Source organism: Denticeps clupeoides, chromosome 14 (genome assembly GCF_900700375.1).
Source record: "Denticeps clupeoides chromosome 14, fDenClu1.1, whole genome shotgun sequence".
NCBI lineage: Eukaryota > Metazoa > Chordata > Actinopteri > Clupeiformes > Denticipitidae > Denticeps > Denticeps clupeoides.
Window position 1 is genome coordinate 6,665,536 of NC_041720.1, and position 17,159 is coordinate 6,682,694.

General features: G+C 45.4%; 2 protein-coding genes across 3 annotated transcripts; both read left to right on the forward strand.

Moving 5' to 3' along the window:
- Positions 1-323: 323 nt before the first annotated feature.
- LOC114803140 (pre-mRNA-processing factor 17-like) lies at positions 324-6,218 on the forward strand. The gene is made up of 15 exons (XM_029002505.1): positions 324-542; positions 1,718-1,804; positions 1,883-2,012; positions 2,099-2,182; positions 2,328-2,467; positions 2,622-2,718; positions 2,823-2,962; positions 3,173-3,247; positions 3,351-3,396; positions 4,579-4,680; positions 4,759-4,874; positions 4,957-5,090; positions 5,193-5,269; positions 5,457-5,601; positions 5,718-6,218. Exons 1-15 carry the CDS (start codon positions 360-362, stop codon positions 5,893-5,895), a joined length of 1,734 nt encoding a protein of 577 aa, XP_028858338.1. The 5' UTR covers positions 324-359; the 3' UTR covers positions 5,896-6,218.
- Positions 6,219-10,603: 4,385 nt separating this feature from the next.
- Positions 10,604-16,570, forward strand: LOC114803138 (papilin-like). Of its 2 annotated transcripts, XM_029002503.1 has the most exons (14): positions 10,604-10,718; positions 10,941-11,003; positions 11,340-11,449; positions 11,549-11,609; positions 11,700-11,802; positions 11,878-12,008; positions 12,118-12,209; positions 12,319-12,526; positions 12,827-13,003; positions 13,155-13,305; positions 13,625-13,705; positions 13,794-13,935; positions 15,987-16,092; positions 16,164-16,570. In XM_029002503.1, the coding sequence occupies exons 1-14, from the start codon at positions 10,662-10,664 to the stop codon at positions 16,428-16,430; spliced, it is 1,749 nt and encodes a 582-aa protein (XP_028858336.1). In that variant the 5' UTR covers positions 10,604-10,661; the 3' UTR covers positions 16,431-16,570. The 2 variants fall into 2 exon arrangements, with proteins under 2 accessions (XP_028858336.1, XP_028858337.1); XM_029002504.1 differs by lacking the exons at positions 15,987-16,092; positions 16,164-16,570 and adding an exon at positions 15,604-15,754.
- The last annotated feature ends 589 nt before the right edge of the window (positions 16,571-17,159 follow it).

Sequence of the window (17,159 nt, forward strand, 5' to 3'; positions counted from 1 at the left end):
TTGAAAAAAAAAGGTAGAAACGTTTTGGACATTCGGACCTTCCAGAACGTGGACATTCGGACCACGAAGAACGTGGCAAATATTTTCTGAAAAATATTTTCATTGGTTTTGCCACGGAATCGATTACTTGCTCAGAAGCCAATCGCGCGTAAATCCGATGAAAATAGCAACGCCTCATGCGATGACCTTTAGCCTACAAAAAAACTACATATATTTCAATTAACCAGTCTGAACTATGTTTTAAGTAATTGCGAAGAATATTGACGTGTCGTCGGTGTAATAATCGCGTTTTTGTTTTACAGCATATTTCGTAATTCTTGTGTTACATCATTTCCGGCTTGAAGGCCACAACATTCAAGATGGCGGCCTCGGTGGGTTCCCTCGTTTCTTACAGCGCCGATTCTGACTCCGAAAATGAGTCCGCATCCAACGCTAGCCCCGAAAGGGTGGATCCAGACGCCGTGGCCCATTTGAAACCCCTGCGGTCGTGTACGTCGACGTCCTTGGCGCTGCTGAATTCAGCGCCAGAAGTCGCCGTGAAGGTAAGCGGCTTGTGCAAATGCTAACGCTATTGCTAACGCCAGCGTTGCCTGGGCTCGCGCCAGTACTTCCAAACATTTATAAACTAAAAGATATACGTCGCAGCTGCTGTTCTGCAGCAGTAGTCTAAGATTGTTTAATGGTACCACCATAATGATTGTTATGGAGTAGTCGGGATTCGGGGGTCGTTTGGTAGGTGGTAGTAGCCTAGCGTGTAACATACTCGCCTATGAACCAGAAGACCCAGGTTCAAACCCCACTTACTACCATTGTGTCCCTGAACAAGACACTTAACCCTGAGTGTCTCCAGGGGGGGACTGTCCCTGTAACTACTGATTGTAAATCGCTCTGGAAAAGGGCGTCTGATAAATGCCCTAAACGTAAAATGTCGTTTAAGCCACCTTTATTGTTGTTACAACTACGTGTCCCCGCAATAGGAAACGATTGTCGGCAATCTGTGACACGTTTGTTTAAGCAATAATACGTTGGTGGACTGAGACTGTGCGATAACAGCAGTGCGACAGGGATTGAAAATTTAAGGTAAGGATTTGTAATCGGATAGTTGCAGGTTCGAATCCCGGACCACCAAGGTGCCACTAAGCAAAGCGCTGTCTCCACACACTGCTCACAATGGACAGGACTGTCTTTACTTTACTTTATTTAGCAGACACTTTTATCCAAAGCGACTTACAAGAGGAAGACACCAGCAATTCTCGTTCGATTTCTATAGAATATTGAGTTTACAAACTAAGAACCCTGATAAGGCTCAGACTTGTCAGTGAAGAGTGTGGCAGTCATTTCACCTACACCTTGAATACTTAGTTTACAGGTGAGGTGAATTTCTCTCACAAACAGAGAATTCCGTAACTGTTGCTTGTGATTTGGAAGAAACCTAAAGTTGAATTAAAAAAACGGCCAATCTGGCAACGCTTGCGAATCGTCCGAGTCTCGATATCCGCATTACCAAGCCGCTGTAACCACTATACCGGGATGGTTGGCTGGCCGAGCGATCAGTGCTGGTTCTGACTTTTTGGTTTTGGTCTGTTTTAACTCTCTTTTCTTTGCTGTTGTACATCAATAAGCACGTGTCTGTGTCAGGTGATCTGCAGCTTTTGCGTCAGTGCTGGCTTTTGCATCAGACTGTGTTAAATGTCGCTGAAATGTTCCTACGTTGTAGGAGGATGTTTTGACTGGCTTACATCTGGACCCATCGCTAAAAGAAGTCAATTACAATCCCACGTTTGAAACCATGTTTGCGCCAGAGGTAAGAGGTTTCGTATAGCTGTTAAAGCCATTCCGTGTCCATGGTGTTTGTTTACCAACTCATTACGTATTTATGCAGTTCGGACCAGCAAACCCATTCAGAACACAGCAGATGGCAGCGCCCAGGAACATGCTGTCTGGCTATGCGGAACCTGCCCACGTGAACGACTTCATGTTTGAACAGCAGCGGCGAACCTTTTCTACTTTCGGTAAAGCATGCAGGTTTTAAGTGTGTTGTTTTCCTCGTCAAGCTGCATATGTGAGGGATTGCAATGAAAGTCCGTTCTGTTTCAAGGTTATGCCCTGGACCCCTCAGTTGACACAAACCTGTCCTCAAGTAGCTACATTGGAGCAGTGGAGGAGGCAGAAAAGAATAAAGGTTAGCAGGATGGTGGTTTTTTTTATTTTTTTTTTTTTTTGTCCTGATGTCTATTGAAACTACTAATAGGTCTGTAATACAAAGTCATTTTGAAAGGTTGTATGTGTGTTGTGTGCGTTCAAACAAACTGTATTGTGCCCTGCAGGCCTCACAGTGTTTGAAAGTGGTGCAAAGAAAACTGAAAAGAGGAAAAAGGTGAAAGGAGGCGACGCAGCCGACCTGGATGGGTTCCTGGGCCCGTGGGCTAAATATCAGGATGAGAAGGATGGGGCCAAACCTTCAGAGGTGAGACCTGGTTTTGGGGTCCCGCTATACATGTTAAATCTACTTCTTGTATCAGAGGGCCTTTTAGCCTGCGATGACTGCAGTGAGAGCACATTGCGAGTTGTGCAGTGAGTGTGTGTTGGGTTAACTTGTGATTTTTTGTTTTGTGTTTCAGGATGAGAAGAAGGAGTTGGATGAAATCCTGGCAAAGCGTCTGAAGAGAGGGAGGAATGAGGAAGATGCACCAGCAGAGGAGAAGACCATACTCCATGGTATATTAGACAACATTGTGTTTGTGTGCAGAAGTTTGGAAGCATTTAAATTAAGTGTGTGTGTGTGTATAAATATATAATTTTTTCCCCTCCTGTCCCTGTAGTTAAGGATATGTATGACTACCAGGGCCGCTCTTACCTGCACATCCCTCAAGACGTGGGGGTTAATCTGCGCTCGAGCGAAATGCCAGATAAGTGCTACCTGCCCAAGAAGCAGCTACATGTCTGGACCGGACATACCAAGGTTTGCAAAGGCCCTGCCTTCTACATTTACACTTCTTTTATTTTCTCATGCTATTAAAAAATGAAGTTGTTCGGTCATATTGCCATTCCAGCCAGGTCACTGTGATATTATCATGATGCTCTGACTGCTGACTGTCTGTCATTCAAGATAATCTTTTAACCTTTTAAAGGGGTTTCAGAATAACCAGAATCGCTTTTATGCTCTAAACAGGGTGTCAGCGCTATTCGTTTGTTTCCTGGCTCTGGTCACTTGTTGCTGTCATGCTCTATGGACTGCAAGATCAAGGTAGGTACACACACACACACACAAGCAAGTATACATACATGGACACACACAAAGGAAGGACATTTCCTAACTTATTCTGCTGCGTCCCCCTGTCCGTGTGTAGCTGTGGGAGGTCTACAATGAGCGGAGGTGCTTACGGACCTTTATTGGTGAGTGTGTTGGCTTGTTTTTATTCCCCCCCCCCCACATACACACACACACACATTAAATATGAATTGTGTGTCGAGCCCCCTTCGTCAGCAGAACAGAAACACTTCGGCCCGTACCCGAGTTGATTTGGCTGGAAGGACGAACGGTTTTGTGTCCGCAGCACAGATACGGATACAAAGTCTTTAAACTCAGAATGGTTAACAATAATCATTGCATAAATATTTAATTTAAGGAATTAGTTCAACAGTCCTTGCAGTTTAGAGCATTATTTATTTATTACGGGTTTATTGGTAGCTGCCTGCATCCACCATTGACCCAAAAATGTTAAATTCTGTCCATCTGTTTTCTAACAGCGACCTGGTTTTTAAATGGGTTTAGTGAGTCCCCTCTAAATGCAAGAGTGTGAGTGGAACATGCTGGTAATTGTGTGAATGCCGTAGCTATTCTACAGTCATATTAGCGAGCAAGTGTGTGGCTAGTCACATCTCTGTCGCCCTGGTTACTGTTGTCGCAGCGACCAGGGAAGAGCGTCCAGGCTGTGTTAGTGATCACCGACGTGCTGTATAATTCGAAATGGCAGTAGCCCCAATTCGTACATGTGAGGACCGTAATCGTGCACGCGGGTCACCAAGCAGTTACACAGCGCTGTCATTAAAGCAAGAAATGTACTTAAAAAAGGTGAAGTGATTGTCACTTGTCATACACAGCAGCACAGCACACGGTGCACACAATGAAATATGTCCTCTGCATTTAACCCATGACCCTGAGTGAGCAGTGGGCAGCCATGACAGGCATTGTGGGCACGGTGCTTTGCTCAGTGGCACCTTGGCAGATCAGGATTCGAACCGGCAACCTTCTGATTACGGGGCCACTTCCTTAACCGCTTGCTCCCTGAGCAAGACAGTCCCTGTGACTACTGACTGTAAGGCGCTCTGGATAGGACACGAGTCTTCATGAGAGAGGAGGTGATGGAGCTGCTCTGATGGCAGAACTAATTCAGAACTAGACATGGCGATGTAGGCGAGCAGCAATTATGAAGATTTGATACAAGTGGACGTCGTGCGGAGGGTGACAATCCCCTGGCATTATGGAACATGGATCTGTGGAACGTATCGACTGGTCACTCTTTCCTGTTTAATTTATTACATTGGAATCTTTAATGTGCCATTTATTTCCTCCAGGTCACAGTAAGGCCGTCCGTGACGTGTGCTTCAATAATGTTGGAACGAAGTTCCTCAGTGCTGCGTATGACCGCTACATAAAGCTGTGGGACTCTGAGACAGGTGAGACCATTACACCCCCCAACTCACACACACACATTGTTATGCTGGAAACCGCACCCATGCTTGTGTTCCTTGCAGGTCAGTGTATATCACGCTTCACAAACAGGAAGGTTCCGTACTGTGTGAAGTTTAACCCAGATGAGGACAAGCAGAACCTCTTTGTAGCTGGAATGTCCGACAAGAAGATTGTGCAGGTGAGGGCATGTTGTCATGGTACCAGCTCCGGATTTTTGCTCTGCCGATGGGGAGTTGATGCTCAGACGCGTGTCTCTTCAGTGGGACGTTCGCTCCGGCGAGGTGGTACAAGAGTACGACCGGCATCTGGGCGCTGTCAACACGATCACGTTTGTGGACGAGAACCGGCGTTTTGTCAGCACGTCGGACGACAAGAGTCTGAGAGTGTGGGAATGGTGAGCGGCACCTTAAAGAACCATGTCGTGTTGCAATACGGGTGTGGCACCCGTATATATGTGTGCTGGTATTTATGTGCGACGGACGGATGTGCATTACAGGGACATTCCTGTGGACTTCAAATACATCGCAGAGCCCAGCATGCACTCGATGCCGGCAGTCACGCTGTCACCCAACGGTGAGTAGCCATCAGTAAACACATTCAACTTTCTTCTCCACACGATATTGTCTGCCAGTGGTTATTTATGACACCATCATTTATAGTGGGAGGTGTCACCTTGTGGTTGTTAGATGTGTGTGTATGTGCACCAATCTGTGTGTGTGTCTGGGTAATTATGTAAGTGTGTGTGTGTGTGTGTGTGTAGGAAAGTGGCTGGCCTGCCAGTCCATGGATAATCAGATCCTGATCTTCGGGGCCCAAAACCGGTTCCGCCTTAACAAGAAGAAGGTGTTTAAGGGCCACATGGTGGCAGGGTACGCCTGCCAGGTGGACTTCTCCCCTGATATGAGGTGAGTGTGTGTGTGTGTTTGTCTTGAAGAATGCTCTTTCCATCTAATTGCAAACCCGATCAGTTTTTTTTCCAAGCTGATTTTTAAAATGCGAATTTGTCTCCCTGTCCCTCTAGTTATGTGGTGTCTGGAGATGCGGACGGGAAGTTGAATATTTGGGACTGGAAGACAACTAAGCTGTACCATCGGATTAAGGCCCACGATAAAGTGTGCATCAGTGCACTCTGGCACCCACACGAGACGTCCAAAGTAATCACCTGCGGCTGGGATGGACAGATCAAACTGTGGGACTGAGCTCGTCCTCCTCCTTTTGTATTCGTGAATGTGTGTGAGGGAGAGAAGGGGAGGAAGTGGGTGGCTGAAAAGGGCTGGCATCCAGCCCTTTAGTTTGTAGCTTTTTAAATTTTTAAGTCTTGTTGGTTTTTTTCTTACCCACTCAGAATTTAAACTTTTTTTTTCCCCCAATACAGTCAGCCAGAGAAAGCAGCAGGAATGTTTTTTTTTTATTTTTTACATTACATTTTTGTAATTGTATTTAATCCACTGTCGTGCCAGAATTCCCTCTCATTTCATCCAGTGTCACTGTCATGGGAAATAAAGATTTTTGTATATATATATTTCCTGTTGATTCATTCTTTGTTTTTCCTTATTTGTTTCAAACACACATTAAAAAAAAATAATTCAAACAAATTAACAAAATGAAAGGATCTGGAATTGAGCCTTTGGGGATGTAAACATCTGCAGGACTGATTACTTTTTGGACCAGAATATTTTTGTCTTCTATTACTTTACTAGAACCACATGGCAGAAATCTTATCTGCAGTGAATTATACTTCTAGTATTGAGGGGTGGGGCCCACTCTGAAAAGTTTCAGCATCGTAATAAAACGGGAGGTGTAATCAGATCATAATGGGATTATGAAAAATATGGTGTAATCTGAGGATTAAGCAAGGGGCTGTAATCTGGTTGACAGGATTAAGAGGCTGTAATCGGATGAGAGGATTAACGTCTCTTCACTGCATGCTGGTGAGAGCTCTTTCTTTTAAGTGTTATCCATCTCATACGGCACGTGTGGAGTAAACAGTGTTGTTATCTCTTCTGAGCTCATTTTCGAAGTCTTGATTTTTTATATATAGCTGCGCTTTTATGGAGCAGTAGCACGGGGACGTATACCCGGTCCATGTATACAAGGGTCACAAGAAATGACAGTCAAGTCAGGAGACAGAATTTAGACCCAGTGAAGGCCCATTTAAAACGACAAGACCACAAGAGGGCGCTCTCCATGTGACATTATGAGTTATTTATAAACTGGCCACCGCCACATCATCAAGATAGCGGCTGCCCATCAGTGGAGATGTGGAGGTTTCCCCAAAATGCAAAGGGTTTGCTTTGGGTTTGGCTAAAGTGCAATAGCTGAGTAGGCTTGTAACAAGCAGAGCAACTAAAAAAATTAAATTTAAAATCATTCATTTACACTTCACACTTTCATTACACTTTTGGATGTGTTACCCTGCATTTTCTCTCAGTGCCCTCTGCTGGTGGTGTGGCAGCACTGCACCTAAACCAATACACATTTCACAAGACATGCTAATTAATAACCCATCCGATCCCAAGGCCGAGAAAATGGAGAGGTTTTCGCCATGAAGGGCATCCGGCGTAAAACTTTTGCCAAATCTTTGTGCAGAAAACTAGGCCAGTTGATCTTCTGTGGTGACCCCTGATGGAAGCAGCCAAAAGGAGACAAATTAATGTACACAAATTAATACATATACTTTTATATGTGTGCATCAGTACCTTGTTCAATAGTATTCTTTCTGTTTATCATCCATCAGACTAGGAGAACCAGTAAAATTGCACATGGTGCTGTTTGAGTGTATAAATATAAAGAAGATGATATTTTTGGACTCAGAGGTTTTGACAGCAGGGCCAGGATTGAGGTGAACATCACCAACCTCACACACAACAATTAAAATGTTTACCCCTTATATTGCTTCCACATGCTGCTGCTGCTGTGTGTGTGTGTGATGCACATCCCTGGTCCGCAGATTTAGCCCCTGGGTGATCAGACTGACTATTACCAGAACAAAAAGCTGAAATCTTCCAACCATAACTCCCGAGGAAATTATATTCTTCTCACGCAGAGTGGAATTAAATGCAGGCAGAGGACGCAAAAAACATTTTACTTCTGAAAATGATTGAATGAAATTCATTAAGGCAGTACATGAGTTGTATTTTTATCGGCGTTTTTACAATATTACTGTAATTTAATGCAGTCTTTATTGCAAGAATGGAAAAAAATAAAACTGTATTTGATATTACCATAAAACATTTTAAACTGGAGCGAACAGAGGAGAGAACAGAAATAGGATCTGTTTCCATGACAAAAATATCACATTCACCCGCAGCACACAATTATCACCTGCACACATTCGCACACCGCAAAACACCCTCACACACCAACACTGAAATTATCACCCACACACTCCCGTCCCTCTGCTCCGCATGCCATTCTCTCCGTTTCGGCCTCTCTCACTCTTTTTCTCGCATCCTGTCCGTCTCTTCCGTCCATTCCCGCGTCCCCACTCTGTCACGCACACACACACACACACACACACACACACACCCTCACGTGGGCAGTAAGTGGCTTAGTGGTGTGTGTCGGAGCAGACGGGAGGTTAAAGACTGGAAATTGGCTTCACTGTCCTCTGACATCACACCGAAAGCACCGACCAGAAAGCCTGGACAATGCCATCTTTATATCTGTAACCATCGATTCCGGCCTCCTTTTGGACTTTGAATGCAATGTGGCACCGCTGGTGGCTTCTTCATTTCAGCAGATACTCTGATCACCCCGTTTTTTACCGTATAACTGACCAGCTGTGGAAATTCTGAGTGTAAATCATCTAATCTTTCCGACATAAGGCATCCACTCCACCACTGAGTAGAACCTTCAACTCGCCATTTATTTTGCTGACGTTTGACGTTGCTCGTGGCGAGCCCCGTGAACACCGGGCTAATCTGCTGATCCGACACAACAAATCCCGACTGTGAGCAAGTCTGACCCTGTGTGTGAGTGTGTTTGAGGATTAAAGAGAGTCTCAGGATGGCTGGAACCCCATGGGGACAATGGAGAGGGGGGGATTACCGTCCTGGTGTATCTCCTGGAGCCGGCATCAGCAGGCAGAGACGTCCGACTGCTTCCTCCCTGTTGGTTTGTGTTTTGTGGAGTGTGTGTTGCTGTATGTGAGTGCACTAGTGTGTGTTCCTCTGTGCCTTTGGCATTGACCTGAAGCGTCTGCAAGTTTTGGTGAGGATCGCTATGGTCGGCGGCCAGCGTCAGATCCAGTCCCAGGCGCTCAGCGGCGTGGACACCACGTTGGAGGTACTCGTGAGCCGCATGGAGTCGCTGGTCACCGAGCTGGAGGCGCTGCGGGCGTGGTGCGGCCACCGAAACAGCGAGCTGGGCCGCGTGGTGTCCGAGCTGCGGGCCGAGCACCGCGTCCTGGCGCACAAGTTCCGCGAGATGGCGCGAGACCTGCACGTCACCATCGAAACCGTGGAGGATCTCACAGACACCCAGTACGCCCTCCACGCCAAGGAGCGTCAGGCCCAGAAACTCACCCGTCAGCTCTGAGGTCCAACGGATCCATGGAGCACCGTCATCAGCCGAAGCCGTCCTGTTCTCCTGCGAAAGACATGGCAGCATTTGTAGCAGAATGCTAACAGGAAGTTCAACACATGGAGCATGTGTTGGTAGTGTGATTTGACTCATATTCAATAATAGTATCTGGAATAATTGATCCTCTGGATAATATCTGTCTGCCTAGATGGTCGATTTCATACACTTGCAGCACACTGCATGTGAAAAAATGGCTGAAAACAAAGTAAAAAATAGTCTTTTTCCAATTCCAAAAAGTCTACAAGTCAACAGAGGAAGGGACCAATTCCCAGGAATTAAGACGCCTTTGGTAGATGTGTTCTCAAAGTCAAAAACAGGTCTTAAACTGACTTTTTTTTCAATGATGCCATGTCATCACATCTCTCCACACCAATGTCCTGATGTCTAGGATCTAGAATTTCACCAAAGGCAGTGGTTGCATGTTCTCTAACAGCCTACTGTCCTTTATGGAACTCTCAGTAGACAGTTACATTATGTGCTTTCTCTCCTCTGAAGGACCTGACTTCAGCTGGACTCCCTGCTCCATTTCTTGTGTCTATGTGGAGTCAATGTCCTTTCACTGACCTTTTGTCCAGTGTCCTTTGAATCAGTGGAGTGTCCTTTAAGCTCTTTGTTTTCTTGAGTTGAGTTAATTATCTTGGCCCTGAATGCCACCCCCAGTCCCTTATTTCTCTGGGAGCGAGTGCAAGGCCCGGTTTAGTATCACAAGTTCACCTGCTGGTCTTGGAAAGGTATTGGATGATGGAACGTGAACATACTGAAATTTCTATAAATGGGACTGGTAGAGCATGTAACCGTCTTCGAACCTCACAAACTTCTCTTATGCCCTGTAGGCTAAATGGATATGTTTGTTCAGGAAGACAATAACTGTATTACTATAACATGCTCACTGTATATGAACTGATTGTATTGATTAAATGTAGATATGATGAAATTTGGTTTTGTTTCATTGCCAATTTCCATCCTGAAGATTTGCATACGTTTTCTGAGGAGGCCTAAATCACACTGCTGGCTCTCTGAGAGGCCTGGAGATTGACAGATCCATCCGGTCTTACTAATATGAATGAATAGTAACTCTTATATTTAATTATTCAGTCATGGGTTGTTGCAGTACGATAAGACATCGAGTTAAACCCCCCCCCAAAATATGAGATGCAGTGTATCACAATGACAATCACTTCACTTTCACTACAGATCTATTTTGGAATCTGGGTTTGGAGCAGGAGAAGACAGTGTCCTCCAAGTTTGGCATCTTAGTTTTGAAGTCACAGCAGACACAACAGTGACACACACAGGGCATGCGAGCAGCTTCACTGTAACCCGAGATGTTTGTGTGTGTGTTTGTGTGTGTGAGAGAGAGAGATAAGTGAGAAAGTGTTAAATGAGCCCGAGCGCCTCCAACTCTTCAGTGTTGGCGCAGAGAGGAGGAGAGATGAAGGTAAAAGATTGTTTGTGTGCACGACCTGTTACTATGTGTGTGAAGGGTTTCGGTTTTGGAAAATGGGGTGTGTATGGCCCATTTGGTATAAAAATGTTCTGTTGGGTATGTGTATTTATTGTGTGTTGTTATTCATACGGTGCAAATATTAGCGTTTGCTCAGCTTTGTGTGTGTGTGTGTTTTGTGTGTGTGTGTTTGTGTGTGGGGGGGTCTCCGTTTAGATGATGCTCCTGCAGATTCTGTGTGTCCTTTACCTGTTCTTCACCCCCTGTCCAGTACTTTCAGTGAGTAACACGCACTCAACCAACACACTCACACACGGGTTATTGTATTTTGCAATAATTACTTAGATTTTTTTGAGACCTTCTATGAAATTTGCCGTAATGTAGCTGTTATAATGATTTTTGTGTACAGCTTTAGCTGTGGGAGTGGGAAAGAGCTCTCAGAGGTTTTGACAGCAGAGCCAGAATTGTGGTGCAACTCAGAATAAATGCAGATCACCACAGTCACACACACACACACACACACACACACACACCACTGCATCTGTTTACTATGCTATACTGGTTCCGTATGCTGCCACCATCCTGCATGGGAATGTGTGTATGCGTGTCTGTCAGTTGAGGCAACCCAGTGATGATTATTGGGGTGACTATGGGCCGTATGGAGAGTGCAGCAGAACCTGTGGAACCGGGGTTGCCATGAGGACCAGAACCTGCATCACTCAGAGGTAGGTGTGTGTTTTTTCTGTGGTGCTTGTGTTTTGTGGTCACATCGTACATGGGTTTCATGTCTATGTGTCTCTCTGTGTGTGTCTACACTCTTAAAGGGCAGACGGGGGACACAACTGTTTTGGTCCATCTAGGTCCTACCGCACCTGTAACACTCAGGTACTCACACACACAAACATGCACTTATACAAGTGTGTGCACTGTGTGCTGGTGTGCAGTTCTTCATTGTGGGTCCATTGTGTGTGATAGGAATGTCCGTCTGGAGCGAGGGATTTCCGCGAAGAGCAGTGCTCTCGGTTCGACAGGATGGATTTCCAGGGCAAACATTACACCTGGCTGCCTTACTATGGAGGTATGGAGGAAACATGGTGGTAAAAAGTACAGAGACTTTTACATGGTGTGGTAATCCAGCTTATGTGTTCGGCAGCTGCGAACCCATGTGAGCTGGTGTGCGTTCCAAGGGGAGAGAACTTTTATTATCGCCATCGGCAGAATGTGGTGGATGGGACGCCGTGCTACGTGGGACGAAGCGACATCTGTGTCGAGGGAATCTGCAGAGTGCGTACAGCGCAACGCATATACAGCAAACATAGCATAATACTGAAATCCAGTTAATACTTAATACTGAAATCCAGTTAATACTTAATACTGAAACCATACATTTCAGACTGTGAGCCATGGAGAAATTGTGGGTGTCGACTTCACTCCCACTCACTTCTCTGGCCCCGCCCCTGAAGCTCGTGCATTGGAGTCATACAGGTGTCCTTGTGCTTATGTTCAGACTGATTATGTGTATGTAATAAAGGTTTAGTGAATGTCAATATGCACAATAATTATAATAAGAGTACATTCCATGTGTGTGATAAAGGTACAGGCCGGGCGTGTTCTCAGAATGCTCTGCACCGTGCGGTGGTGGGGTACAGACGCGATCTGTTGAATGTGTGTCTGAGGCCTCAGCGGGGCCCCGTGTGGTGGAAGAGCATTACTGCAGAAATCAGGGCCTGAACCGCCCGCCCACCCAGCAACCCTGCAACATCCACCACTGCGCCGAGTACAGCGTGTCCAGCTACAGTGAGGTGTGTACATATTCATCACAATAATTTTTATCCTCGGTACTGCACCAAGCACAACATGCAAAAATGACAAGTCTAAGCCTTATCAGGGCTCTTAGTTTGTATACTTGATATTCTATAGAAATCGAACGAGAATTGCTGGTGTCTTCCCATTGTAAGTCGCTTTGGATAAAAGCGTCTGCCAAATAAAGTAAAGTAAAGTAAAGTAAAGTAAAATTATAGCCTTTAGTAACAAATCTTAAAAACTCTGTCTTTAATCTGTGTGTGTGTGTGTGTGTGTGTGTGTGTGTCTATGGATGTCAGTGTTCTGCAACCTGTGGCGAAGGAACTCAGAGAAGAGAGGTGTTCTGTGTTGGCTCCAGAGGGGAGCGGCTTCCCGACTCTTCCTGCGGAGATTTGCCACGCCCACAAGAAGTTAAAATTTGTCGGAAACCTGCTTGCCAAGATCAGTTACAATACCACGTGGGAGACTGGTCCCTGGTACACTGTTATTCTTTCACACACACCTTTTTTCATACATTGGTGTGCATTGGTGAACTGTAGTCTCAGCTGTTCCAAAGTGGCATCATTCAACTGGTCATGTGACTGTGCCTTTAATCTATATTAATAAGATCAAATCTGTCTCCCTCAGTGCTCTCTGAGCTGTGGCTCAGGACGTAGGGAGCGTGAGGTCATTTGCATGGACTTTGATCAGAATCGCTATGGCGATGAGCGCTGCTCGACTGAGACCCAACCTCCAGCTGTGGAGCGGTGCAACATGCAGCCCTGTCCTGGAGCGCAGAGTGAGTGCGCTGGTAGTTTTGTGAACTGAAGAGTAAAAAAAAATAAGACAAGCCATCATGACTGTATTGAAAGTGGACCATTAATATAAAAATATTGAGATGCAATTATCAGACCGAAATATAATATAATTTACCAGTCGATAATTACAGCCCATAGTAATGAGTCTTCTGATGTTTGATGGTGAGACATTTTCTTGACCCACTGAGGACCTCTGGTGGTGCAGATAAATTGTGTGTCATGTACATTCTCAATACATTGTCAGAATAAAACCAGATTTCAGGCAATTGAAATGTAATATGCAGTCAATATCTTTGTCAGTGGTCCCAAGTGTTCATGACCCCAGAGGACATGAGAGCACGCTGCGAGGGTTTGTGCCACATCAGCATGAAGGCACCACAGGTACTTCAGTTGGGTGTGTGATCAGTGTTTGCCTGTTAGCCTATTTCTACTGGACCCTACATCAACATGTGTGTTTTTTGTCTACAAGATCAAAGGACATATTATGGTCCCACGCCTGTGATTGGCCCACACTGTGCCCAGTCACGCTTTGGCTGCTGTCCTGACGGCCACACCTCTGCCAGTGGCCCGGGTGGGTTGGGCTGTCAGCCTGATGACTGCGTTAGAACCAGGTACAGTCCTTACTGTCCCACTGTCCATTCCTATATCCAACAACCATTCATCTCCTTTTTATGATATCCTATCAGAAAACCTACAATGTTAATCCCAGATTCATCAAATATGAAACTTTCGCACTAGTAGGCCTGGGTGCTGGAGAGAGCGAGGGCGCTACTCGACCTGAATTAACATCGCCTTGGTGCGGAGTGTGGAGCAGCATAGTTGGGGAGTCAGAGCGGCGTGCTTGGTTTTGGTTCAGTACATGGCACGGGCTGGGGAGTGTGTCCACGGTACGAGGGGAGGAGGTGGCTCGTGGCGTGTTCTGCGATCACTTCCTGTCACTTCCTGTAGCAGCATCCACTGGAACGCTGCCAAGATGCAGAACTGAGGCGTGATCGCTGTCTAGTCTTGAGTGCACCTGCCGTCGTGTTCCTGGAGCCTGGACAATACGACAGGACATAGTCAGGGCCCACCAGGCTTATTGAGGGCTCAGGCGACATGCTTCTTAGATGTAAACAAGGCTTTAGTGATTGAGAAGATCCTGTAGGACGTCACAGACGAAGGCCTGGAAGGCGGCTGTGCTGTTAGACAGGCCATGGCCTTACATTCGGGCAGAGGCAGTCAGTACAGGCGGCCACGCGGGGGTACGCTTTTACTTGGGGGGCCTTCCGGGATGGCCTTGGACTTGGGGGGCGTGTTCTAGCCAGACTGTGGCTATGTCAAGGGCTATGTTCAAGTTAGTACAATAGTGTTTGTGTCCATTATTCCACCCGGTGTGAGCGCAGCGCGATGTCTCTACGATGGGAGGAATGCAGGTAGAGCCAGAAGGAACAGTTGGACTAGCCGTGGAGTACTGGTGGAAGGTCACTTTCTGGAGACTGGTCATTCAAAAACGGGTTGTCACAGGGGCAGATGCGGTGTCAGAGACAGAAGCTAAAGGATCATCCAGGTATCAAGAGCAAACAGAAGCAAGACAAGGGTAACCCGTGAATTGTGCAGTCGGTAACTCAGGGCAACAGGATTGATAAACGTCTTACTACGACGTGAGGTTAATTGACGAAGAGTGCACACTGTGTGCCGCCATTTCATGTGATTGTTTGACCTTGGGTGGAAGCACATCCGGGTCAGTGGGGCCAGGATCAGCCGCATGCCCTCTGCTGGTCTGGCGGGTGGGTGGCAGCCCTGACATGTTTATCTGTTAGCTTTTTTAATGGTCCTTCTGCAAATTGCTTGTACAATTTTTGATATCTTGCTGCTTTTATTTTCAATGACAAATGAATCTAATGCAAAACCTTGTCAGTGTGAGAGATATATTATTAATTTATTTATGAATAATGCCATAGTTGTTCAAGTCTCTTAATTGCTGTGGGCATCAGCAGTGAATGACACGGTGTAAAGTCAAAATGCTTAATTTCATGCTTTTTCATTTATGAATCAACTCCTACTTATAGATGCATACATTAATATAAATAAATATGAATGGGTATCAGCAGTGCACAACACGGTGTTAATAAAAACGAAGTAACAGATCTAGCCAAGGATGGTTTCAATCCATTGACCTCTGGGCCCAGCATGCTTCCGCTGCACAACTCTGCTCCTTAAACTGGATGGGACTTGAACCCACAATATTTGGTTTAGGAGGCCAATGCCTTATCTGTTTCAGCGAGTGTGTTTCCCACTAGGCTACTACGAACTAGAAGGGTGCCTGTTTGATGCCTGAACTGCCAAGGTGCCACTGAGCTAAGTACTATCCCCACACACTGCTCCCCAGGTGCCTTTCAGGGCTGCCCACTGCTCAATAATGTGATGGTAAAAGCAGAGGGCACCTTTTGTTGTGTGCACTGTGTACTGCACTGCAGTGTTTCACAATGACATTTACTTCATGTTTTTAAAAACACAACTAAGTGGAATTAAATGAATTTAGTTTTTTATTGCTATCCCCCCTTTTTAAACTATTACTATATTAAATATTTGTTTTACAAATTGTTCATAATATCTTAATTAGTTGGATCATAGTTTCAGTCAAAGACTTATCAGTTTAATGCTTGTTATTTGTCTGTTTTAGATATGGCTGCTGTTTGGACGGTGTCACCGCAGCACAAGGTTTTGGACGAGCTGGATGTCCTGATTTTGGTCCATCAGTGCTGCATTCTGTGTCTGGTAACAGAGAGGTAAGTGTTCAACACCACAATAGATCTGGTTAAAATATGTTAGAAATGTATGTATTTGTTGTTGTCTGTAGACTCAGGCTGTGGTTGGCAGTGATGCCTGCTTTCAACCTCGTGCACCTGGCTCCTGCTACGACTGGGTTTCTCGTTTCTTCTACGACTCGTCCCTGAGGCGCTGCTCTCACTTTTGGTATGGCGGCTGTGAGGGCAACGACAACAACTTTCCATCTATGGAAGCATGTCAGAGGCAGTGTGAGAGAGACCCTGCTTCCCGGCCAGTCCGGAGGATTGCAACCAGGGTCAGGGTGGCTCGAGTCAGGTCATATCAGTCCCACCAATGATAGAGAGACGCAGATCTGTAACTGATCACACACACGATCACATGAATCACATGAAAACACACAGGTGAACTCACTCTTGTTTCAGTGTGACTAACGTGAAAGGTGCATTTTGACTATTAAAGTGCATTTTTACAAAAATATCCTTAAGCTTCCTTGTCTGGGTGTATTCCTTCCTTGTCCTGTTTTGAGAATGAATAAAGCTAGCCCTCACACTAAGGGAACTCAAGTGAGTGTGATGAGATTTGAATGAGATTGAATGAGCAGAAAGGCTTTAAAATGAACATGTTAATGGTTTACAGGCCTCACGTGAGCCCCTCTTTTGGCCTCCTAAGCCAGGGGTTTTGGATTTGAGTCTTGTCTGGGGTGATGAATAGCACAGTAGCGCATTCAGACTGCATTTGAAGTTCATAGAGCTTTATAGCAACACATGCTGACACTCCATAAATGTTTGGAAATCAATATTATATGGGAAATGTGTCAATTTGTCTATATCTTCTTCTACTTTTGTCCTTTATACTCTGTCCCCCTGTTAAACTTCTTTTATTATTATTATTTATTTTTCCATCTCATATCAGCTACGGATGTCTTCAACGAAAGAAGCTGCAAATATAACCAGGTACATATTGTACTTTGTCCATGCCTCAAAGAAATTAACATGGAGAAGACAGGCATCAATCCCGCTACCTCTTCAAATCAAATTCAAATTTTATTTGTCACATACATAGTCAT

What these genes read in the sequence shown, in the direction of transcription:
- LOC114803140 (XM_029002505.1), top strand. Translation starts at nt 360, where the DNA reads ATGGCGGCCTCGGTGGGTTCCCTCGTTTCTTACAGCGCCGATTCTGAC. An exon ending in ATGGGGCCAAACCTTCAGAG is followed by an intron (nt 2,468 to 2,621) that starts GTGAGACCTGGT and finishes TTTGTGTTTCAG; the next exon opens with GATGAGAAGAAGGAGTTGGA. An exon ending in GCTGTGGGACTCTGAGACAG is followed by an intron (nt 4,681 to 4,758) that starts GTGAGACCATTA and finishes TGTTCCTTGCAG; the next exon opens with GTCAGTGTATATCACGCTTC.
- LOC114803138 (XM_029002503.1), top strand. Translation starts at nt 10,662, where the DNA reads ATGAGCCCGAGCGCCTCCAACTCTTCAGTGTTGGCGCAGAGAGGAGGA. An exon ending in ACCGCACCTGTAACACTCAG is followed by an intron (nt 11,610 to 11,699) that starts GTACTCACACAC and finishes TGTGTGTGATAG; the next exon opens with GAATGTCCGTCTGGAGCGAG. An exon ending in CGTGCATTGGAGTCATACAG is followed by an intron (nt 12,210 to 12,318) that starts GTGTCCTTGTGC and finishes TGTGTGATAAAG; the next exon opens with GTACAGGCCGGGCGTGTTCT.